This window comes from Ranitomeya variabilis, chromosome 1, assembly GCF_051348905.1.
Source record: "Ranitomeya variabilis isolate aRanVar5 chromosome 1, aRanVar5.hap1, whole genome shotgun sequence".
NCBI lineage: Eukaryota > Metazoa > Chordata > Amphibia > Anura > Dendrobatidae > Ranitomeya > Ranitomeya variabilis.
Window position 1 is genome coordinate 549,749,902 of NC_135232.1, and position 25,074 is coordinate 549,774,975.

General features: G+C 46.4%; 1 protein-coding gene across 5 annotated transcripts in view; it reads left to right on the plus strand.

The window, feature by feature from the left end:
- LOC143767310 (unconventional myosin-Ie-like) overlaps positions 1-21,855 on the plus strand; it is an 89,487-nt gene extending 67,632 nt beyond the window's left edge. For all 5 annotated transcript variants that reach the window (XM_077255553.1, XM_077255571.1, XM_077255560.1 and 2 more), the window contains 12 exons: positions 15,123-15,229; positions 15,305-15,403; positions 15,484-15,628; positions 15,704-15,818; positions 15,896-16,065; positions 16,146-16,291; positions 16,374-16,520; positions 16,618-16,775; positions 16,841-16,906; positions 16,986-17,175; positions 17,479-17,660; positions 21,633-21,855. In XM_077255553.1, the coding sequence (XP_077111668.1) occupies positions 15,123-15,229; positions 15,305-15,403; positions 15,484-15,628; positions 15,704-15,818; positions 15,896-16,065; positions 16,146-16,291; positions 16,374-16,520; positions 16,618-16,775; positions 16,841-16,906; positions 16,986-17,175; positions 17,479-17,660; positions 21,633-21,709 (1,602 nt within the window). In that variant the 3' untranslated portion in view covers positions 21,710-21,855. The remainder of the gene's footprint in view (positions 1-15,122; positions 15,230-15,304; positions 15,404-15,483; positions 15,629-15,703; positions 15,819-15,895; positions 16,066-16,145; positions 16,292-16,373; positions 16,521-16,617; positions 16,776-16,840; positions 16,907-16,985; positions 17,176-17,478; positions 17,661-21,632) is intronic.
- Positions 21,856-25,074: the final 3,219 nt, after the last annotated feature.

The window sequence follows — 25,074 nt, forward strand, 5'->3', positions numbered from 1 at the left end:
CATGGTTTTGTGTTTCTTGGTTGGCATCTCTGTGTAAGGCTCCGTGATTTTTGGTCAGGATCTCGGGGCTCGGCTCTGTGTTTCTTGGTTGGCGTCTCCGTGTAAGGCTCCGTGATTATTGGTCAGGGTCTCAGGTACAGCTCCGTGTTTCTTGGTTGGTGTCTCCGTGTAAGGCTCCATGATTATTGGTCAGGGTCTCAGGTACGGCTCCGTGTTTCTTGGTTGGTGTCTCCGTGTAAGGCTTCATGATTCTTGGTTAGGGTCTCTGGGCATGACTCTATGTTTCTTGGTTGGCGTTTCTGTATAAGGCTCCGTGTTTCTTGGTTGGAGCCTTTGTGTAAGACTCAAGTGTGTGTTGGTTTGGGTCGCTGTGTAAGAATTTGTTTTTTTTGTAGGGGTCACTGTGTTTTTCTTTGGGATCTCTGTAAAAGGCTCCATGATTTTTCGCTGGGTTTCTGTGACTGACCCCGCACGTGTTTCTTGGTTGGGGGGGTATCTGTAAAAGGCTCCATGATTCTTAGCCAGAATCTTTGTGTAAGGTTCTGTGATTCTTGGCCGAGGTCTCTTTGTATGGTTTCTTTGTTGGGGTCTCTGTGTAAAGATCTGTGGTATTTGTTAGGGTACTTCATGTTTCTTGGTTTCTTGTAAAAAGCTCTGTGATTCTTGGCCGGGGTTTCTGTGCACGGCTCCATGATTTTTGGTTGGAATCTCTATGTAAGGCTTTGTGTTTCTTGGTCAAGGTCTCTTGGAAAGGCTCCTTGTTTCTTGGTTGAGGTCTCTGTGTGAGGGTTTGGGTCTCTTTGTAAGGCTGTGTTTCTTTTTTTAAAATCAAATAGTTTTTATTGGAAAAATCCAAATTATAAAACAGTTCAATACAAGTTCCAGAATGATATAGATTTTCTAGTTCAGTTTTTTCATTAACAGCCTTAATCAATATCCCATGACCCCCCGCTTCCCCCTATCCCACACCCATACCCCAACCAAATAAACTTTATTTTCAACAATGTACCTCACAGCTTAGCACGTTTGTAGATAACTTTACATTACCTCACTTTACAAAATAAAATTGTATCAAAAGCAATTAGGCGGCACCCATCCTATTCTGCAGTAGTTCAGCAGAAGCCACACCCGGATAGTCCATCCATCCACCCCACACATTTTCAAATTGCGTATATTGACCTCTCTTAATATATATATTTCTTTACATTAAGATAATAAAGTTTATTCTGTTCACAAATTCTTGTTTAACTGGCAGTTTTTCATCCAGCCAATGCACCGCAATAAACTTCCTAGCAACATATAAAAACCTGGCTATAGCCAGCCTCCTCATTCATCCATAGAAATATCTTCCACACATCCCAGTACGCAAGTCAGCAGAGTACGTGGAATATTCACCCCCATCACCTCCTGATTCAAGTTAAGTATGTTCACCAAGAAAGGCTGAAGGCGAGGACACGAACACATCACATGTAAAAGATCGCCCCGTCACCATCAGAACATCTTAGGCATTTTGAGTCCCCTCTCAGTCCTACCTTCATCATCCACACTAGAGTCCTGTACATTCCATAAACTAAATTCTATGTACAGCTGCGACACCCTTCTGGCCTCACTCATAGACACCTACTGCAATATGGATTCCCATATGGATATACTGCAATATGGATTCCCACTGAGACTCCGAAATTGAACCCAGGTCTGCCACCCATTTCTCTCTCATGGCTAACGTGTGTCGCAGTAAGAATGTTTCCAGCAGACCCCTGCACACTAATGTAATGAACCCCCTCGTGTTCCTCTGAGGTCCTATGAGATTCAATAAACCGACTGCCTAACCACACGTGACACATCAATCTGCTTATTAAAAGCGTGACAGCTGCAGATACTGGAAAAATAAATTCTGGTTCAAATGGAGCTCCTTCCTGAGCATTTCAATTGTCTTTAGTACGCCACCATCAAGCACCTGCGACACAAATCAAATGCCTATATGCCTCCACTGACCAAACCCTCTCAATCACATCAGCTCCACCATTCTAGGGTCAAAGCAGATCGGCGCGTAACGCGTAAACTCCGTTTTATCTCTCCACTGCTTGATTTTCTGCAGATATTCCCCATCATAACTTAAGTTGGAGATTTTTTAGGATTAATAATAATAATAATAATAATAATTTTATTTATATAGCGCCAACATATTCCGCAGTGCTTTACAAATTATAGAGGGGATTTGTACAGACAGTAGACATTACAGCATAACAATAATCACAGTTCAAAATAGATACCAAGAGGAGTGAGGGCCCTTCTCGCAAGCTTACAAACTATGAGGAAAAATACTCAAGCTACTTACCGGTAGCGGTGTTTTTCAGGAGCCCATGACAGCACCAACGAGAGAGGGGATCCGTCCTTCAGGGACAGGAAACCTACAGACATAAAAGGGCGGTACCTCTCTCCCGCATCAGTTGGATTACAGAGCATGAGAGGACCTCCTTGGTTAGTAGCACATAAATAACTTTTACACTTCACCCATGTGAGTAACTTAAGGCTCCAAAGAAACAAAAAGGTGTTAGGCCATACAAGAAAGCAAGGGAGGGAATATATGGGTGCTGTCATGGGCTCCTGGAAAACACAGCTACCAGTAAGTAGCTTGAGTATTTATTCAGTCGCCATGACAGCACCAACGAGAGAATTACAGAGAAAAGAGTCTTAGGGAGGGACTACTGTCTCCAGCTCCCTTCTTCCGGCTGCCGTCACACTAGCAGTATTTGGTCAGTATTTTACATCAGTATTTGTAAGCCAAAACCAGGAGTGGAACAAATAGAGGAAAAGTATAATAGAAACATATGAACCACTTCTGCATTTATCACCCACTCCTGGTTTTGGCTTACAAATACTGATGTAAAATACTGACCAAATACTGCTAGTGTGACGGCAGCCTCCAAATGTGAGATCAGAGGAAACACCCAGATGTAGTCTATAATACTTAAAGAAAGTAGACGGAGATGACCATGTGGCCGCCCCTTATCAATTGTCCTCAATTCATACCTCCGACCTCTCTCCCAGGATGTTGCCATGGCTCGAGTGGAGTGAGCTCTTATACCTTCCTGAATTTCCATGCCACCTGCAGAATAAGCTTAAAGAAATCCCTTCTCTACTCCATCTGCCTAAGGTGTTTTTGGACACTCTAAGTCTTTTCCTAACTCCCTTAAAGGATACAAATAAGGAATTATCTTTCTTCCACGAGTCTGTAACTGAAATATATCTGAGCAGGCATCTTTTTACATCTAACGAATGAAGTTTGATTTCCTTTTGATTAGAGGGATTAGGACAAAAAGAGGGGAGAACTATCTCCTGTAGTCTGTGGAACTTTGTCGCTACCTTTGGAAGGTAAAGAGGATCTGATCTGTTTTTAACACCACTCTATCTTCTCTAAACTGAATGTATAGAGGCTGTCTAGAGAGGGCCTGCAAATCATTAACCCTCCTTGCCGATGTGAGGGCAACTAAAAGGGCTGTTTTAAAGAACAGGACTTTTATCGGAGCAGATACAATACGTTCAAAGGGGGGCTTCAGTTAAAGCTGTAAGTACCAGGTTTAGATCCCACGGAGCTAGTTTTTGTTTGACAATGGGTCTTGACCTATCTGCTGCCTTGATGAATCTAGCAACCCAGTAATTGCTAGCTAAATTGCAATTGTATAGTGGTCCTAGAGCTGATACTTGTACTCTAAGAGTGCTTGTAGCTAGTCCCATCTCTAAACCCTTTTGTAGGAATTCCAAAATTTTACTAATACAGGCTTTTTGACTAATCCTCAATCCTGAGACTGTCAAAAATCTTTTCCAGATTCTAACATAAATATTTGTTGTAGAAGCCTTCCTGCTTTTTAGCAAGGTATTAGCAAGTTCCTGAGAAAACCCCCTCTCCCTCAGTAACGACCTTTCAAATTCCACGCCGCCAGATGTAAATTGGACACTCGTGGATGGAGAATCGGACCTTGGGAAAGGAGGTCTGGACGCTCCGGAAGAATCCAGGGTTGAGAAACAGACATTTTTCTCAGCCAGGGGAACCATGGTCTCTTGGGCCAGAATGGTGCTATTAAGATTACCTGAGCTTTGTCTTCCCTTATCTTCCTGAGAACTATCGGGATTAAGTTCAATGGGGGAAAGGCATAGGCTAGATTGAAATGCCATGGAATTAGGGGGGCGTCCACTGCATACGGGATTTCTCTGGGATCTAAGCAGCAGAATCGATGTATCTTTCTGTTTTCTTTGTTGGCGAAGAGGTCTATGTCTGGGTACCCCCATAAAAGCCTTATCTGATTGAAGACAGCCTGATTCAGGACCCAATCTCCTTGTCCGAGTCTGTTGTGACTTAAGTAATCGGCCAAGATGTTGTGTTTTCCTTTTATGTGAAGAGATGTGAGTGACAGTAGATGAACCTCGGCTATCTAAAAGATACGATCCGCCACTTCCATTGATGATCTGGACCGAGTTCCCCCTTGATGGTTAATGTAAGCTACAGTTACCTGGTTGTCTGAAAATAGCCTGACGTGTTGGCCCTGTAGGGACATAAGGAAATTACTTAGAGCTCGTTCTACCGCTAATAACTCTTCAAGGTTGGACGATAGGGTTTGTTCGGATTGTGTCCAAATCCCCTGGACCCACATATCACCCATGTGTGCTCCCCAACCCCTGGGGCTAGCATCCGTAGTTATCACTCGGGATATATGGTTTATCCAGGGAACCCCTGTCCGCAGGTTTTGTAGGTGCAACCACCAACGTAAGGATTGTATAGAAGAGGCGGACAAGGAAAATCTACTCTCAAGGTGGCCCTCTAGATGACTAGCATTGCACAGTACATCCCACTGTAGGGTTCTAGTGTGGTACTGGGTCCAAAGGACCGCCGGGATGCATGACGTGAGTGAGCCTAACAGTGACATTGCCCTCCTTAGTGTGACTGTCGGATTATTAACCACCCTGAGCATCTGCCGCCGAATATTGTCCACCTTTGTCTCTGGTAGGCGGCATTCCTGCAATCTGGAGTCTATGATGAGACCCAAGAATTCCTGTACTCTTGTGGGTTGTAATCGTGACTTTTTAAAATTAATAATCCACCCCAATCTTTGTAAGGCTGATATTACTCTCCCCAGTTGGGCCGAGCAGTGTGATTCTGAGTGTCCTACAAAATCAATAAGTCATCCAGTTATGGAACCACTAGAACATCTTGTTCATGTAGATGCGCCATGACCTCCACCATTATTTTAGTGAAAACGCGGGGAGCAACCACAACTCCAAAGGGGAGTGCTCTGAACTGGAAGTGTTCTACAGTGCCGCTCAGTGAAACTGCTACTCTTAAAAACTGTTGGTGATCTGTGTGTATAGGGACATGATAATATATTCTTTAAGATCTAAGGGTACCGTCACACTAAGCGACGCTGCAGCGATACAGACAACGATGCCGATCGCTGCAGCGTGGCTGTTTGGTCGCTGGGGAGCTGTCACACAGACCGCTCTCCAGCAACCAACGATGCCGAGGTCCCCGGGTAACCAGGGTAAACATCGGGTTGCTAAGCGCAGGGCCGCGCTTAGTAACCCGATGTTTACCCTGGTTACCAGTGTAAAATGTAAAAAAACAAACACTACATACTCACCTTCGCGTCCCCCGGCGTCCGCTTCCTGCACTGACTGAGCGCCGGCCCTAGCAGCAGAACGGTGATGTCACCGCTGTGCTGTACTTTCACTTTGCGGCCGGCCGGAGCTCACAGTCAGTGCAGGAAGCGGACGGCGAGGGACGTGTGATAGACATCAGAGGGTGAGTATGTACTGTTTGTTTTTTTTACATTTTACACTGGTAACCAGGGTAAACATCGGGTTACTAAGCGCGGCCCTGCGCTTAGTAACCCGATATTTACCCTGGTTACCAGTGTAAAATATCGCTGGTATCGTTGCTTTTGCTGTCAAACACAACGATACACGGCGATCTGACGACCAAATAAAGTTCTGAACTTTAATCAACGACCAGCGATATCACAGCAGGATCCTGATCGCTGCTGCGTGTCAAACGCAACGATATCGCTATCCAGGACGCTGCAACGTCACGGATCGCTAGCGATATCGTTTAGTGTGACGGTACCTTAAGACTACCATAAAACAATTGTTAAACAGTAGCCTTATTGCTGTTTTAACAGACTCCATCTTGAACGAGTGGACCAGTAAGAATTTATTTAGACCTTTCAGGTTAATAATAGTACGAAAGGAACTATCTGGCTTTTTAATCAAGAAGAGGGGGGAGTAAAACACCTTACCTCTTTGTGCTTCAGGAACATTAATCAATATACCCTTTTGTTGAAGTTCCTGGTCCTCAGATTCCAGCGCCCGTTGTTCTGTAGGTGAAGAACGGATGGGCGTTAAAAGAAACTTAGTCTGAGGTATCCTCTGAAAATCAAATTTTAGCCCTGTCTTAATAATGCGTAGGACCCATGGGCTATTAGAAATGTTTAACCAGGCCAGGTAGAAGGCCAAGAGCCTGCCTCCCACCTGGTCCGGCAGTCATTGTGGTTTTCTATTGTAGTAGTTGAACATAAAACCTCTACCTTTCCTCCTATTGGCATCATATCTGGTTCTATCGCTAGTAGACCTTCTACGATCGAACCACCTTCTATTACTATCCCGTCTGTATGGAGGTCTTCCTAAGTAAGGGAACCGTTTTTTACTATCGCCTGCTTTTTCCAGTAGTTCATCCAGAACTGAGCCAAATAGATCTCCCCCTTCACATGGAATGCTGCACAGCTTTGATCTGGCCTGCATATCCCCCGGCCAACATTTCAGCCATATGGCTCTACGGGCAGCATTGGAAAGTGCAGCTGACCTGGCTGCTAGTTTTACGGAATCTGCTGAAGCATCAGAAAGGTAAGCCACTGCTCCCTGGATTATGGGAAGAGAGGATAAGATTTCATCTCTAGGAACCTTGTCTTTAAGTTGGTCCTCTAAGTGGTCTAGCCATATCATTAGAGATCGTGCTGTACAAGTGGCTGCGATTGAAGGTCTGAGAGCTCCTGCTGATGTTTCCCAGGCTCCTTTAAGAAACACATCAGCCCTTCTATCTAGCGAGTCCTTTAAGGCCATGTGCACACGTTCAGTATTTTTCGCGTTTTTTTCGCGTTTTTTCGCCATAAAAACGTGATAAAAACGCGAAAAAAACGCTAACATATGCCTCCCATTATTTTCAGTGTATTCCGCATTTTTTGTGCAAATGTAGCCTTTTTTTCCACGAAAAAATCGCATCGTGGAAAAAAAAGCAACATGTCCATTAAAATGCGGAATTGCAGGGGATTCCGCACACCTAGGAGTGCATTGATCTGCTTACTTCCCGCACGGGGCTGTGCACACCATGCGGGAAGTAAGCAGATTATGTGCGGTTGGTACCCAGGGTGGAGGAGAGAAGACTCTCCTCCACGGACTGGGCACCATATAATTGGTCAAAAAAAAAGAATTAAAATAAAAAAGTCATATACTCACCTTCGATGTCTTCCCGCCTCTCCGCTGCATGCTGCCGCTTCGGTTTCTATAGCTGGTGTGCGGTGAAGGACCTGCGATGACGTCGCAGTCTTGTGATTGGTCGAGACCGGTCATGTGACCGCTCACGTGACCGCGACGTCATGGAAGGTCCTGAACCACACCGGCATCTATAGGAACGGACACCTGCAGGTGAGTATAACCATTTTTTTTATTTTTTTTATTATTTTTAAACATTCTATCTTTTACTATAGATGCTGCATAGGCAGCATCTATAGTAAAAAGATGGTCACACTTGTCAAACGCTATGTTTGACAAGTGTGACCAACCTGTCAGTCAGTTTTCCAAGCGATGCTACAGATCGCTTGGAAAACTTTAGCATTCTGCAAGCTAATTACGCTTGCAGAATGCTAAAAAAAGCGAAAAAAACGCAAAAAAAAAAAATGCGGATTTCTTGCAGAAAATTTCCGGTTTTCTTCAGGAAATTTCTGCAAGAAATCCGGACATGTGCACATACCCTAAAATCCCCAAATCTTCAAATGGTAGGGAGGCTTTTTTGGAAGCCTTAGCCACAGCCGCATCGAGTTTTGGGGCCTTATCCCATGCAGAAGATGCTGCCTCCTCAAATGGATACTTTCTTTTAAAGGATGGCGGAAGAGAACCTTTTCTTTCAGGTTTTTTCCATTCCCGTGTAATAAGGGAGCTTATCTTGTCAACCACAGGAAAACACTTACAAGCTTTCCGGTCTAGTCCTTTAAACATTTTATCCTGTACCGATAAAAACAAGAATGGCCGGATTCGCCTTCTGAAGAAGATGAGGATGAATGGAGAGAGTCTGATCTTAGCTCCCCTGAGTCACTCTCGTCAATTGAAATGGGGGACCTGGGCTCTCTTCCTTTAACTCCTCTATCCTGAGACAGGGATTTCACCGAACCCCTGACCTCCTGTCTGACCATTTGTCTTAGGCTGATGGCAAAGTCTGGTGTCTCCTCCGCTATCAAACTCTCAATACATGGTCTGCATAGCTTCTTAGCGTGGCCGTCTGGAAGGGGAACCCCACATTCAGCACATTCCCTATGTTTAGTTTTAATGGACCATTTTTTCCCCTGATAGATAAGGAGAGAGGGAACATAAGGGGAGACAACATATCACCAAGTGAACTTTCTCGAAGATCACTTACCCATGGTATAGTAATGAATGGTACCGTAGTCTGTGGGGGATCCTTCTCAGCCGGTGATTCATCCCTACGGCTTGAGGACTTGCCAGGCTTAGACTTTTGACTGGTTCGATCTCCTCCAGGGCGACTACTGCCACTAGACCGCTGCTGGGTAACCGCTGCTTGGGGCTTCTCTTGACACTGCTGCTCTGGAGAGTGCTGCAGCGCTTCTTGCTCATGAGACTCCATATTACAAGATGGCCGAGAAGAACATGGCAGCCCAAACAGATTCCTTATGTAGCCGGCTTCCTCACAAGGTACCTCCCCTGGACAGGGTCAGCAGGGCCAATCCTGGTGATCTGCCCGGTACATACTCCGCATGGCCCTGGGAGGCCCCTCCCCCATAGGCTCGTACACATGGCAATGGATCACCTAAAGCAAGCGCTCCCCCTGAAGGCTGCTTTCTCCTGCTGCTGCCTGCCCCCACAGGCCTCTGTGGTGTGGCACCTCCAGCACACCGGACAGACCGAGGAAGGTAACCTCCGCCTCCTGAACCGGCCTGCCGGGCCTGGGTCAATCTTCAGTCTTCACCTTTCTTCATAAGGTTTATCTGAAGGGATCCCCTGTCAGAGACAGGAAACCAACTGATGCAGGAGAAAGGTACCGCCCTTTTATATCTGTAGGTTTCCTGTCCCCGAAGGGCGGATCCCCTCTCTCGGTGCTGTCATGGCGACTGAATAAAGGGGAGACATGAGAGGTGGATGGTAACAATTGCTTTCATTGTTCGGACCAGCCATAGTGTAAGGATCGGGTGTTCATGTAAAGCTGCATGAACCAGTTACCAGCCTAAATATGTAACCGTACAGACACAGAGGGCTATTAACTGCATAAAGTGTATGAGAACATGATGCGAGGAACCTGATTATGGTATAAGTTTTTTGAATGGGCCACACAGGGAGAGTTAGGTTAATGCATTGAGGCGGTAGGCCAGTGTGAACAAATGCGTTTTTAGGGCACGCTTAAAACTGTGGGGATTGGGGATTAATCGTATTAACCTGGGTAGTGCATTCTAAAGAATTGGCGAAGCACATGAAAAGTCTTGGAGATGGGAGTGGGAGGTTCTGATTATTGAGGATGCTAACCTCAGGTCATTAGCAGAACGGAGAGCACGGGTAGGGTGGTAGACTGAGACCAGGGAGGAGATGTAGGGTGGTGCTGAGCCATGGAGTGCTTTGTGGATGAGGGTAATAGTTGTTTACTGGATTCTGGAGTGGATGGGTAACCAGTCTAATGACTGGCACAAGGTAGAGGCATCGGTGTAACGGTTGGTGAGGAATATGATCCTGGCAGCAGCATTCAGGACAGATTGGAGCTGGGAGAGTTTGGTAAGAGGGAGGCCGATTAGTAGAGAGTTACAATAGTCCAGACGAGAAAGAATTAGTGAAACAGTAAGAGTTTTTGCAGAGTCGAAAGTAAGAAAAGGGCGAATTCTAGAAATGTTTTTGAGATGCAGATAAGAAGAGTGAGCCAGTGATCGAATGTGAGGGGTGAATGAAAGCTCAGAATCAAGTATGACCCCAAGGCAGCGGGCATGTTGCTTGGGAGTAATGGTGGAACCATGCACGGAGATGGCAATGTCAGGCAAAGGTAGGTTAGTAGAGGGAGAGAACACGAGGAGGTCAGTTTTTGACAGGTTCATTTTCAGATAGAGGGAGGACATGATGTTAGAGACAGCGGTAAGACAATCACTGGTGTTTTCTAAAAAGGCAGGAGTGATATCAGGAGAAGTGTATAATTGGGTGTCATCAGCCTACAGATGGTACTGGAACCCAAATCTACTGATTGTTTGTCCAATAGGGGCAGTATGCAAAGAGAAGAGGAGGGGGCCTAGGACTGATCCTTGAGGAACCCCAACAGTAAGGGGAAGGTGAGAGGAGGAACCAGCAAAAGATACAGTGAAGGAGTGTTGAGAGAGATAGGAGGAAAACCAGGAGAGAACGGTGTCCTTGAGGCCGATGGAGTGTAGCATAGTGAGGAGGAGCCGATGATCCACAGTATCGAATGCTGTGGAGAGATCCAAGAGAATTAACATGGAGTAGTGACCATTAGATTTAGCCGTTAGTAGATTATTAGAGACTTTAGTGAGGGCAGTTTCAGTAGAGTGTAAAGAGCGGAAACCAGATTGAAGAGGGTCGCGAAGAGAGTTATCTGAGAGATAGCGGATAAGACGGGAGTGGACCAGGCATTCGAGGAGTTTAGAGATGAAGGGAAGATTAGAGACAGGTCTATAATTAGCGGCACAGTTTTGATCGAGGGATGGTTTTTTAAGTAATGGATGTATGATGGCATGCTTAAATGAGGAGGGAAAGATACCGGAAGAGAGAGAAAGGTTGAATATTTTTGTTAGGTGAGAGGTAACAGCCGGGGAAAGGGACTGGAGGAGATATGACGGAATGAGGTCACTGGTGCAAGTGGTCAGGCGAGAAGATGGAAGGAGCCTGATTACTTCTTCTTCTGTAACTGGTTCAAAGTCAGAGAGTGAACTAGATGCAGTGGGGGAGGGAGGACAGTGCATGGTATGAAGGGATTGGGAGATAATTTCCTGTCGGATGTGGTACATTTTTTCTTTGAAGTAATTGGCCAGATCGTCAGCGCGGAGATCCGTGGTTGGGGCCTGCACTCTTGGGTTGAGTAGGGAATGAAAAGTGTCAGAGACGTTTAGGGTTATTGGACAGTGAGGTGATGATGGTGTTAAAATAGGTTTGTTTGGAGAGGTGAAGGGCAGAGTTGTATGTTTTAAGCATGAACTTATAATGGATGAAATCTTTGGGTCGATTAGATTTTCTCCACAGACTTTCGGCGCACCTGGAGCACCGCTGCAGGAAACGTGTTTGCAGCGTGTGCCACGGTTGTCGCCGTCTGTGCCGAGTTGTTCTATGTATAGGAGGTGCAATTTCATCGAGGACACTTTGCAGGGTTTCAGTGTAATGCTTCAGTGCAGAATCAGGACATGAGATGGAGGAGATAGGGGCCAATGAGGACTGCAAGTTCTTCATACGTTTCTGGGTGTTAATGGCCTGGATGTTTCTATAAATGTGGAAAGTGGGGGTGACCTGAGCAGGATGGCAGTTCTTTGATAGAGAATGAAAGAAGGTTGTGGTCCGAGAACGGGAGAGGGGAGTTTGTGAAATTGTCCACTGAGCAAAGCCGGATTCAGTTAAAACCTACCTGCCTCTAAACTGGCTAACAATGGACCCTTCCCCACCATATATTCAGTGAGTATCCCAGCTGATGTATTTTGTATAGATTCTCCCCAGCCCACCATATGCTGGCATTGGGATGCTACATAATAAATCCATGGATAAGGGACTGCTAAGCCTCCCTCGTCTTTCGGTCTTTGCAGATGTTCCAGTTTAATGCGTGCCCGTCCACTCTTCCAAATCAGATCCCTAAAAAGAGAGTTAATTCTATAAAATTTATTTTATGCCAACCATATCGTAGCATGTAGAGGAGTTGAGGCATGAGTATCATTTTAATCAAATTAACTATACCCGCAACCAACAGGAACAGCTTCTTCCACGTCCCAATCTTCTGCTGAAATCTCCCAAGCAAAGGCTCAGTGTTTCTTGGTTGGGGTCTCTGTGTAGCGCTCAGTGTTTCTTGGTTGGGGTCTCTGTGTAAAGGTACCTTCACACTAAACGATATCGCTAGCGATCCGTGACGTTGCAGCGTCCTGGATAGCGATATCGTTTAGTTTGATGCGCAGCAGCGATCAGGATCCCGCTGTGATATCGCTGGTCGTTGAACAAAGTTCAGAACTTTATTTGGTCGTCAGACCGGCGTGTATCGTCGTGTTTGACACCAAAAGCAACGATACCAGCGATGTTTTACACTGGTAACCAGGGTAAACATCGGGTTACTAAGCGCAGGGCTGCGCTTAGTAACCCGATGTTTACCCTGGTTACCAGCGTAAAATGTAAAAAAAACAAACAGTACATACTCACCTTCGCGTCCCCCGGCGTCCGCTTCCCACACTGACTGAGCGCCGTAAAGTGAAAGTACAGCACAGCGGTGATGTCACCACTCTGCTGTTAGGGCCGGCGCTCAGTCAGTGCAGGAAGCGGACGCCGGGGGACGCGAATGTAAGTATGTACTGTTTGGTTTTTTTACATTTTACGCTGGTAACCAGGGTAAACATCGGGTTACTAAGCGTGGCCCTGCGCTTAGTAACCCGATGTTTACCCTGGTTACCCAGGGACCTCGGCATCGTTGGTCGCTGGAGAGCGGTCTGTGTGACAGCTCTCCAGCGTTCAAACAGCGACGCTGCAGCGATCGGCATCGTTGTCGCTATCGCTGCAGCGTCGCTTAATGTGAAGGTACCTTAAGGCTCAGTGTTTCTTGGTTGGGGTCTCTGTGTAAGGCTTTGTGATTCTTGGTTAGGGTCTCTGTGTAAGGCTTTGTGATTCTTGGTTAGGATCTCTGTGTAAGGCCGGCGTCACACTTAACGTATTAAAAATCGGTCTGATTCTCTCGGCCGAGAGTCGCACGAGTGTTCTCCGTATGGTCATCTGTGTGTAATCCGTTTGCAATGTGATGATGCGATTTCCTCGCAACTATGTATCCGTATGAAATCCATATGCAATGCGATTTTAACATGAGCTTTTACATATAGCAGTTCTCTGTCATTTACACATTGTTTTAAAACAAAATATTCTTCAAAACACACACATATATTAGACAGATGCAGTAGATAGATTAAAAGCTGGCAAATGATCTGCTGCGTACAGTATAACCACAGAGTGACCGGTTAGAATAGAATAGAAATATACACATAGAATACATATGAATGCACATGGCAGTAACACACACATAAACAGTATATATATGTAATTATATTGCACAGAAAGATCGATAGAAGAAAAGCCAGTAATTAATCTGCCGGCTTCTGTAAAATCACTGTAGGAGCCGACAGGATAGAAGAGATAGCATTACATACAGTAAATACATATAGAATAGGTAGATATATAGATGTCAGTTACAAATACAATTAGAGTGTGTGTGAAAATGACTTACGGAAAAAGGGTATGGGCTCCCGAGCAATTTTCTCAACCGGTAGAGGGAAAGCCAGCGACTGGGGGCAAATGTTTATTTCCTGGAAGGAAAGCTATTAATATCAGCTCACAGCTGTATACTTAGCCTTTACTGGCTACTAAAATAGGGGAGGCCCCCCAAAAATGACGTGGGGTTCCCCTAGAATTAATAACCAGCAAAGGCTATGCAGACAGCTGCGGGCTGATATTAACAGCCTACGAAGGGGCCATGGGTATTGGCTTCCCCCCCCTGGCTAAAAACATCAGCACTCAGGCGCATCTCTAAGATGCGCCAATTCTGGCACTTAGCCTCGCTCTTCCCACTAGCCCTGTAGCAAGTGGGGTAATAGTTGTGGGGGTTGATGTCACCTTTGTGACATCAAGCCCGGAGGTTAGTAATACAGAAGGGTCAATAAGATGCCCCCCATTACTAACTCCATAGTCAAATAGTTAAGAAAACACAGACACCCAGTAAAAAATCCTTTAATTGAAAAAAAGACACATACTCTTTTAATGTTCTAAAGTAAATCATACTTACTGCCACACCTAATTCCCCGACGCCCTTGATCTCCTGTAATAAAAGTAAAATAATAAACCAACAATATACCCATACCTGTCCGTCGTTGTGTTCCATGCAGTAATTCATATCTGGGGGTTATACAGTGTTCAACCTGGACGGTGCAAAGATGCAACCGTCCCGCCTAAAAACCACTGGTGAATGAGCTGCTGAGAGTGGAGCTTCAGTGACTAGCGGTGACGTCACTGAAGCTGTGCACACTTAAAGCCTGAACTGCTCTGAACTCTGGACCGTGGGAAAATGCACTGTGTTTTTTGGTAGAGGTTCCCTGGTTAAGGTCTCTGTAAAAAGTTCCGTGATTTTTGGCCAAGGTTTTTGTGTACAGCTCAGTATCTCTTTGTTGGGTTCACTGTGTAAGGCTCCATGTTTCTTGGTCGACGTCTCTGTGTAAGGCTCAGTGTTTCTTCGTTGGGGACGCTGCGGAAGGATGTGTTTTTTGGTAGGAGATGCCATGTTTCTTGGTTGGGGTCTCTGTTAAAAGCTCTGTAATATTTTGCCGGGGTTTCTGTGAACGGCTCCATAATTCTTGGTTGGGGTCTCTGTGTAAGGCTTTGTGTTTCGTGGTCAAGGTCTCTTGTTAAGGCTCCTTGTTTCTTGGTCGGGGTTTCTGTAAATGGCTCCGTGATTCTTGGCTGGGGTTTCTGTGAACAGCTCCATGATTTTTGATTGGGGTCTGTGTGTAAGGCTTCGTATTTATTGGTCGAGGTCTCTATATTAAGCTCCAGGTTTCTGCTCTGTGGAGGTACTCTATGCTATGTCTTTCTGTTGACCGTGAACTTGGTATTTCATTTCCTCTAAGAAACAAGCCAATGATTTGGTGCAGGCGTTGATGAAATGCACCCCTCACTACATACGCTGCATCAAGCCCAATGAGACGAAGAAATCGCGTGACTGGGAGGACAGCAGGTAGCTGGGGAGGAGGGAGTTAACCTGAGCCCAATGGGTGAAGAGAGATCTGACTCATTCTGTTTCCTCATCCAGGGTGAAGCATCAGGTGGAATATTTAGGCTTGCGGGAAAACATCCGTGTGCGACGTGCAGGGTATGCATATCGTAGAGCCTTCCAGAAGTTTCTTACTCGGTATATAGCAGTACATTGTGTGCATGTTTTTTGGGGTGCATTCTCTGGACCCCGAGGTCTAATGGCCAATGTATCTGTAGCTATGCCATACTGACACGGGAGACATGGCCAGAATGGAGAGGAGACCAGAAGAAAGGGGTCCTCCATTTGCTGCAGTCGGTCAACATGGACTCTGATCAGTACCAGCTGGGCAAAAGCAAAGTGTTCATCAAAGCTCCTGAATCTGTAAGTGTAGGAAGGGTATTATATTGATAAGTCTGTGTGTAACAAAGTTATATCACAGTTTTCTTGTGGATTTAGCTCTTCTTGTTGGAAGAAATGAGGGAGAGGAAGTACGACAGTTTTGCCCGCGTTATTCAGAAAGCCTGGCGCAAGCATACCGCTGTGCGCAAATACATCCGTATGAGAGCGGAAGGTAGGTGGTGGGGTGATGTGACCAAGAGATGGCAATCTGCCTGCCGGCAGTCATATCCACAGCCTATCTGTCACCAGCTTCCTCCATCGTCCTGAACAAGAAGGAACGGCGCAGGAACAGCATCAACAGGAACTTTGTGGGGGATTACATTGGCATGGATGGCTTGCCGGAGCTGCGCCAGTTTGTGGGGCGCAGAGAGAGGATTGATTTTGCAGACACAGTAGTGAAGTTTGATCGACGTTTTAAGGTAAGGAACCATTCCTGTAGGCTCGGGGTGTCCCGGCCAAAGCTTGTGCTCCTGTCACTAATCATAGACATGTGATGTAGACCCTGAAGCGAGACCTGGTGCTGACCCCCAAATTCCTGTACCTGATTGGTCGAGAGAAAGTGAAGCAAGGACCAGAGAAGGGGCAAATCAAAGAGGTACTGAAGCGGAAGATTGAGCTGAAGGATATCCTGTCTGTATCATTAAGGTAAGGAAAGCTGAACTGCGTGTGAAGAAGGTGGCTCTGGTCTGGTTCTGATCCTCCCCATCATCATCCACGCTCTCCACAGTCAGCTGCAGGATGACTTCCTGGTGATTCACGAGGCACAGTACGACAGCGTCCTGGAGAGCGTCTTCAAGACGGAGTTTCTCAGCCTTCTCTATAAAAGGTACGAGGAGAGGACGCAGAAGAAGCTGCAGCTGCGATTCAGCAATCAGTAAGTGGGTGCGGAGGGCGGTAAGGACGATTCTCTCTGACTTGCCATATAGAGGTGTTTGTCCCTGAGGATGGAGAAACACGTTTTTCCCTTCTAGGCTGGAGTTTAAGGTAAAGAAAGAAGGGTGGACTCCCTGGGGGGCTGCTGGCTCTCGACAGCTGCAGTTTCAGCCAGGAATGGGCGACATGGCCGTCCTAAAGGCATCAGGAAAGGCAATGGTTGTCAGCATCGGCCCTGGTTTACCTGCAAATTCTAGTAAGTAAGAGCTGGATTCATGGGTTATGGACGGCACAACGAATAACTGCTCCTCTTCTTTGCAGGACCGACACGGAAGGACAACCGAAAAAGCCAGTATTTTGATGGTCGGGGCAGAGCTACAGGGTGCGGTGAGTGTGACTTTTAGATGGGGCCAATGGCCTCTATTCTTTACAGAAATGTCAGCTTGTCTGGTGTTTTGGTTCCTAGAAGCTCCGTCATCCAATGGAAGCAACAAGAAGTCCCGTCCCCGGCTGACACAACGAATGTCCTTCACCTCCCGACAGAGCAGTATGGATCAGCCAAGTCTACCCAGACAGGGGGCTAGCCCGAGGGCCAAGGCTCCACCCGCAAACATTGACTTGGGCTTCATGAATGTCCCTGATGAGGGAGTGGCAGGGTGAGGATGTGGGAAGGGGTGAGAAGAGTAATGATGCTGATAACAGATCTGAGGTCCCTGTTTGAAAGGATCTGCTCCAGCTGTCTAGACCTAGACTTACACCACTGGAGACCTCTACGTTGTGCACATGATGACCCTAGGAATACCTCTAGATCATCATGGACTTGGAAGAAAGATGTTCCTTTTTCTCCACTTTAACAGCACCCCACCGCCATGAAAAAGTCGCACTATTCCTCTTCTCTAAATCTGAAAATCCCATTCACTGGTCCAGAAATATGATATAACCCAAGTGTTGTCTCCTAGGGTCTGCAGGCGGCTTTCCAAAGAAGTGAAGCCGGTGCCGGGTGGTGGAAGAGCCAAGCCAGCACCTAAACCTAAGCCCCAGCCTCAACTTCCTCGCTGCCGCGCACTCTACGCCTACGACGCACAGGACACGGATGAGCTGAGCTTCAATGCGAACGACGTCTTGGACATTGTCCGAGAAGGTAGTTGTCACCGCAGATCCTATACCACAGTGATCCCCAACCTTTCTGACCTTGAGAGCCACATTTAGCTCTGAGAGAGGGTTGCAAGCCACATCCAGCTCCCACTCACCTCACAGTTATGGCAACCAAAGACCCCATTACTGGTATAATGATAACGAAAGCTTTTCCACATAAATCACCCGGAAGCAGTATACCAAGATCCAGGTGTTCCCACAATACACCCATTCAATATTCTCCCAACACATTGTCGCATCCGGCTTCAAGTGTCTCTTCTGATAGGTAGTATCATCCCGTCCCCAAATTACCATAGTTAAATTATCTCTAAACATATGTGTATCCAAATCTGCTCTTCTGTGCAGAGCTGCTCACAATCTTCATCATTTTGAGATATGCTCTTCAGACCTGTTTGCTAAACCTGGAGCTAATGCACCAAGCTGGCAGCCATGAGCCACAATTCATGGGACCGCGAGCCACATGTGGCTCCCGAGCTACAGGTTGGAGACCCCTGCTATACCATGTCCTCACGCTGGCTGGTGTTTCTTGGAAACGGACTTACCACCACACATCCGCTTTCCCTATGTTTTATATCTATTTTGTATAATTTTTTTTTTTCCCTCACTAGTCTGGGAAAAATGAAATACCGTATATACTCGTGTATAAGCCGAGTTTTTCAGCACATTTATTTGTGCTGAAAAAGCCCCCCTCAGCTTATACATGATACATTGTCCCAGAAAGGCGGCGGAGCAACGGGTGACAGGAGGCAGAAGCCTGCGGCTGTAACTGTGCCTACTGCTAAAGAGAAATTAATATTCACTGCGCTAGCAGTGAATATTCATTTCTCTTATAGCGCGCTCAGTTACAGCCGCAGCCGCTGGCTTCCAGCACACATCCTATTTACCTTCCTGCGTGCCCTGGCTGCATCTCGTTCGTTCCAACGCCAGCAGTTCTTCTGGCTGAGTGATCACGTGGCCCCGCTCATTAACCCCTTCCCGACCTGTGACGCCACGTACGCGTCGTGAAAGTCTGTGCCAATTCGACCTGTGATGCCTATGTGGCGTCATGGGGGGATCGCGTTCCTGCAGGTCGGGTGAATGGGTTAACTGAAATGTCACCCGACCTTTAGTGAGTTGGGCTAAAGTTCGGGTTCGGCTAAAGTTAGGGTTGGGCTAAAGTTAGGGTTGGGCTAAAGTTAGGGTTGGGGCTAAAGTTAGGGTTGGGGCTAAAGTTAGGGTTGGGGTTAGGCTTAGGGGTGTGTTGGGGTTAGGTTTGTGGTTAGGGTTGGAATTAGGCTTAGGGATGTGTTGGGGTTAGGGTTGGAGTTATAATTTGGGGGTTTCCACTGTTTAGGCACATCAGGGGCTCTCCAAACGCGACATGACGCCCGCAGACCATTCCATCAAAGTCTACATTCCAAAACGTCACTACTTCCTTTCCAAGCCTTGACGTGTGCCCAAACAGTAGTTTTCTCCCACATATGGGGTATCAGCGTACTCAGGAAAAATTGGACATCAACTTTTGGGGTCCAATTTCTCCTGTTACCCTTGGAAAAAAAATTGGGGACTAAAAGTTCATTTTTGGGGAAAAAATATGATTTTTTTATTTTCACGCCTGGGCGCTATAAACTTTATTGAAACACCTGTGGGTTCAAAGTTCTCACCACACATCTAGATAACTTCCTTGGGGGTGTAGTTTCCAAAATGGAGTCACTTGTGGGGGGTTTCCACTGTTTAGGTAAACAGGGGCTCTCCATACGCGACATGGTGTCCACTAACTATTGGAGCTAATTTTCCATTCAGAAAGTCAAATGGCGCTCCTTCCCTTCCGAGCCCTGCTGTGCACCCAAACAGTGGTTTACCCCCACATATGATGTATCTCTGTATTCAGGAGAAGTTGCCCAACAAATTTCAGGATCCATTTTATCCTGTTGCCCATGTGAAAATAAAAAAATTGAGGCTAAAAAATTTTTTTTTTTTTTTTTTCACAAAAAGTACTTTTTCATTTTTACGGATCAATTTGTGAAGCACCTGGGGGTTCAGAGTGCTCACTATGCATCTTTATAAGTTCCTTGGGGGGGATCTAGTTTCCTAAATGGGGTCACTTTATTGAAACACCTGTGGGTTCAAAGTTCTCACCACACATCTAGATAACTTCCTTGGGGGTGTAGTTTCCAAAATGGGGTCACTTGTGGGGGAGATTCAGTGTTTAGGCACACAGGGGCTCTCCATACTCGACATGGTGTCCGCTAACAATTGGAGCTAATTTTCCATTCAAAAAGTGAAATGGCGCTCCTTCCCTTCTGAGCCTTGCCGTGTGCCCAAACAGTGGTTTATGACCACATATGAGATATTGGTGTACTCAGGAGAAATAGCCCAACAAATTTTAGGATCCATTTTATCCTGTTGCCCATGTGAAAATGAAAAAATTGAGGCTAAAAGAACATTTTTGTTGGAAAAATTAAAATGTCCATTTTTTCCTTCAACGTTGCTTTAGTTCCTGTGAAGCACTTGAAGGGTTAATAATCTTCTTGAATGTAGTTTTGAGTAGCTTGAGGGGTGCAGTTTTTTGAATGGTGTCACTTTTGGGTGTTTTCTGTCATATAGGCCCCTCAAAGGGACTTCAAATTTGATGTGGTCACTAAAAAAAATGGTTTTGTAAATTTTGCTGGAAAAATTAGAAATTGATGATAAATTTTGAACCCTTATAACTTCCTAAAAAAAAATGTTTTTCCCCAAAATTGTGCTGATGTAAAGTAGATATGTGGGAAATGTTATTTATTAACTGTTTGCGTCACATAACTCTCTGGTTTAACAAACTAAAAATTAAAAAATTTTAAATTGCGAAATTTTCTAAATTTTTGCCAAATTTCCGATTTTTCTCACAAATAAACGCAAAAATTATCGACCTAAATTTACCACTATCATGAAGCCCAATATGTCATGAAAAAACAGTCTCAGAATCGCTAGGATCTGTTGAAGCGTTCCTGAGTTATTACCTCATAAAGGGACTCTGGTCAGAATTGCAAAAAATGTCCAGATCATTAAGGTCAAAATAGGCTGGGTCATGAAGGGGTTAAGGTAATGAATATTCACACCTCTCCACTCCCATAGGAGTGGAGTGAATATTCGCTACCTTAATGAGCGAGGCCACGTGATTGCTAGGCAGGAAGAGCTGCTGGCGCCGGAACGAGATGCAGCGGTGGCGCGCAGAAAGGTAAGTAGGATGTGTTTTGTTTTTTATAGAAACCATACATACAAGGATAGGGGATGAGGAGCCATGCGTACAAGGATAGGGGATGAGGAGCCATGCGTACAAGGATAGGGGATGAGGAGCCATGCATACAAGGACGGGGATAAGGAGCCATGCATACAAGGATAGGGGATAAGGAGCTATGCATACAAGGATAGGGGATAAGGAGCCATGGATACAAGGATAGGGGATGAGGAGCTATGCATACAAGGGTAGGGGATAAGGAGCTATGCATACAAGGATAGGGGATGAGGAGCTATGCATACAAGGGTAGAGGATAAGGAGCAATGCATACAAGGATGGGGGATAAGGAGCCGTTTATACAGGGACGGGGAGCCGTGCATACCCGGCTTATGCTCAAGTCAATAAGTTTACCCAGTTTTTCGTGGCATAATTGGATGCCTTGGCTTATACTCTGGCTCAAGTATATGCGGTAGGTAAAAGTGTCAGAACTTTCTTTTTCGCCATTGGTACATCACAATGTAAAACCTAAGTATTCCATCTTGGATGGCTTCCTGTAGACTGTCCATGTGCAATCTGCAGAAAGTAGGACATGCATGAAGAGTGGAATGGACCCGCTCAGTGCGGGGCAGTGCGCTGTCCAGTACCCATCTCTACAGGCAGCATAGCTGCAGGTACAGGGCAGTATGTGACTCTTCAGTCTCCACCATCGGCTTCCTGTCTACTTGGCTCCTGCTTACACTGATTTTTTCTTCACTGCTGCAGATCCCTCCGGCTGGTGGCAGGGCAGAATACGAGGCCGCGAAGGGCTGTTTCCAGGAAATTACGTGGACAAAATCTGACCCCGGTGCTGCCATGTAGAACAAAGCGTTTATCTGCCAGTTGGTCCTGGCTGCCGCCACTGTCTTTTTATAAATGATTTTTATATTTGTGCTGGGGTGAGTTCTCCTATTTATTGAATAGCCAATAAATGTTCCCTCAGCCGCGAGAGTCAGTATGGTTGTATCATATAGTACACCGCTGCTACTATACATCCCACTCCACCTGCAGGGAGACGTCGCTTACACTCTGGTTGTATTATACACCGCCGCTACTATACATCTCGTTCCACCGGTGAGGAGATGTCCCTTACACCCTGGTTGTATTATACATCGCAGCTCGTATACATCCAGCTCCACCTGTGATGAGACGTCGCTTACACCCTGGTTGTATCATACACTGCACCACTGCTTCTATGCATCCAGCTCCACCTGTGAGGAGACATCCCTTACCCTTTGGTTGTATCATACACTACACCGCAGCTCCTATACATCCAGCTCCACCTGTGGGGAAATGTCCTTTGCACACTGGTCCTGTCCTATACATCCCGCTCCACCTGTGAGGAGACGTCGCTTACAACCTGGTCATATCCTATACAAACACTCCACCTGTGAGGAGACATCCCTTACCCCTTGGTTGTATCATACACTACACCGCAGCTCCTATACATCCAGCTCCACCTGTGGGGAAATGTCCTTTGCACCCTGGTCCTGTCCTATACATCCCGCTCCACCTGTGAGGAGACGTCGCTTACAACCTGGTCATATCCTATACAAACACTCCACCTGTGAGGAGACATCCCTTACCCCTTGGTTGTATCATACACTACACCGCAGCTCCTATACATCCAGCTCCACCTGTGGGGAAATCTCCTTTGCACCCTGGTCGTGTCCTATACATCCCGCTCCACCTGTGAGGAGACGTCGCTTACAACCTGGTCATATCCTATACAAACACTCCACCTGTGAGGAGACATCGCTTACACTCTGGTCATATCCTATACATCCTGCTCTACGTGTGACCTGTGGGGTGACGTTGCTTACACCCTGGTCGCATCCTATTCATCCAGCTCCACCTGTGGGGAGACGTCACTTACACTCTGGTCGTATCCTATACATCTCGCTCCACCTACGGGGAGACGTCGCTTACACCCTGGTCGTATCCTATACATCCTGCTCCACCTGTGGGGAGACGTCCCTTAAACCCTGGTCATATCCTATACATCCCGCTCCACCTGCGGGGAGATGTTGCTTAAACCCTGGTCGTATCCTATACATCCCGCTCCACCTGTGGGGAGACGTCCTTTACACCCTGTTGTATCATACACTCCGGCTACTATACATCCTGCTCCACCTGTAAGGAGACGTCCCTTACACCCCTGATTGCATCATATACCGCGGCTACTTTACAATCCGCTCCACCTGTGGGGAGACTTCCCTTACACTCTGGTCGTATCCTATACATCGCGCTCCACCTGTGGGGAGACGTCGCTTACCCCCTAGTCGTTACCTATACGTCCTGCACTACTTGTGGGGAGACGTTGCTTACACCCTGTTTAGTATCCTATACATCTCACTCCACCTTAGGGGATACATCGCTTACCCACTGGTCGTATCCTATACATGCCGCTCCACCTATGGGGAGACGTCGCTTACACCCTGGTTGTATCATACACTGCGGTTACTCCGCATCCTGCTCCACCTGTGAGGAGACACCCCTTACACCCTGATCGTATGCTATACATCCCGCTCTACCTGCGGGTAGACGTCCCTTACACAGTGGTCGTTTCCTATACATCCCGCTCTACCTGCGGGTAGACGTCCCTTACACCCTGGTCGTTTCCTATACATCCCGCTCCACCTGCAAGGAGACCTCGCTTAGGCCTCTTTCACACTTCTGTCTTTTAGCTCCTGTCGAAATCCGTCGATTTTTGAAAAAACAGGATCCTGTTTTTTTCCATAGACTTGTATTAGCGACGGACTGTGACGGATGGCCATCCGTTTCATCCGTCGTGCACTGGATCCGTCGGAAAATTGCTGCCCGTCGGGCGAAGAAAATGTTCAGAGGAACGTTTTTTCTGCACGTCGGAAAATCACTCAGCGACAGGTCCTGCGCTGCCTGTTGTCTGCTATAACGGTAGCCTATGCAGGCAGGATCCGTCGCTGACCGTCAAAAACAGGAATCCAGTGACGTATCTCATTTTTCAATTCCGAGCATGCCTGGAATTTTCTAGTCAGGGGAAAATGTGTCTCTCTCTCTCTCTCTCTCTCTCTCTCTCTCTCTCTCTCTCTCTCTCTCTCTCTTCTCTCTTCTCTCTTCTCTCTTCTCTCTTCTCTCTTCTCTCTTCTCTCTTCTCTCTTCTCTCTCCTCTCTCTTCAAATTCATCCGTCTTCCACTATTTTTAAGACATCCATCGATACATCGCAGCGAAGCCTTACACACTGGTCATATCCTATACATCTCGCTCCACCTGCGGGGAGACGTCGGTTACACTCTTGTCGTATCTGTGAGGGATGAGATAGACTCCATTTTGGATTTATTAATTCAGACCCCATAGATTATCCAGAGATCTCACAAGTTCCCAAAAGAACAGAACTTTGCCATATGGCCAGAGAATTAGAGGCCACGTGTTAATGAAGGAGCAGAGCTGGGAACCCTGCTCTCTTCTCTGCAAGGCAGCCAACATCAATCATCTATCAAGGGAAAGCGTAGACACTTGGGCACCAATACCTAGAGATGAATTATGGGAGTACAATGTATCTCAGGGTTAAGTCCAATGTACATCCAGATTCCTGGGAGCCCTCGGCACACTCACCTGTGTCTCATCTTTCTCTAGCTGTCCCTTATACCGAGTTATCGATACTGGCTCTCCAGAAGCACTTAGCCAACCCAAGTTTGGGCTCTCCATACCGGTCCAGCCCCAACGAACCCGTTGAGACTTCAGTATTCCCGTTTGGACCTCCCACTAGGAACTTATGACCCATCCTAGTGTTGAGTCCTCATCCGTCCCCGGCTTTCTGATGTAGAGAGATCCAAGTAATAACACACAGCACAAGAGATGTGTATTCATATGCAGGGATCGCTCAGGAGCTCGCCTCTGACTCACTGGGCTCACCCCTCCTGTTTATATAGGAATGAGATAAGCATTTACAGACATGCGTACAAGGGCTCATATTCTCTAACAAAGAGTATGTATTCTACTGATAACGTTCACTGGAATGCAGGTTACAATATGGCAAAGGAATGCGTCCATAAAAGGAAATATGTCTACCTTGCTCAAGTTTCTTCATATACGTCTCTGAGTAGAGGAAGACAAAATGGATTCTTCAATCTGATCTCTACAATTCCCCCCTTTGACATATTTCTTTTATAATCTATCACAAATCCC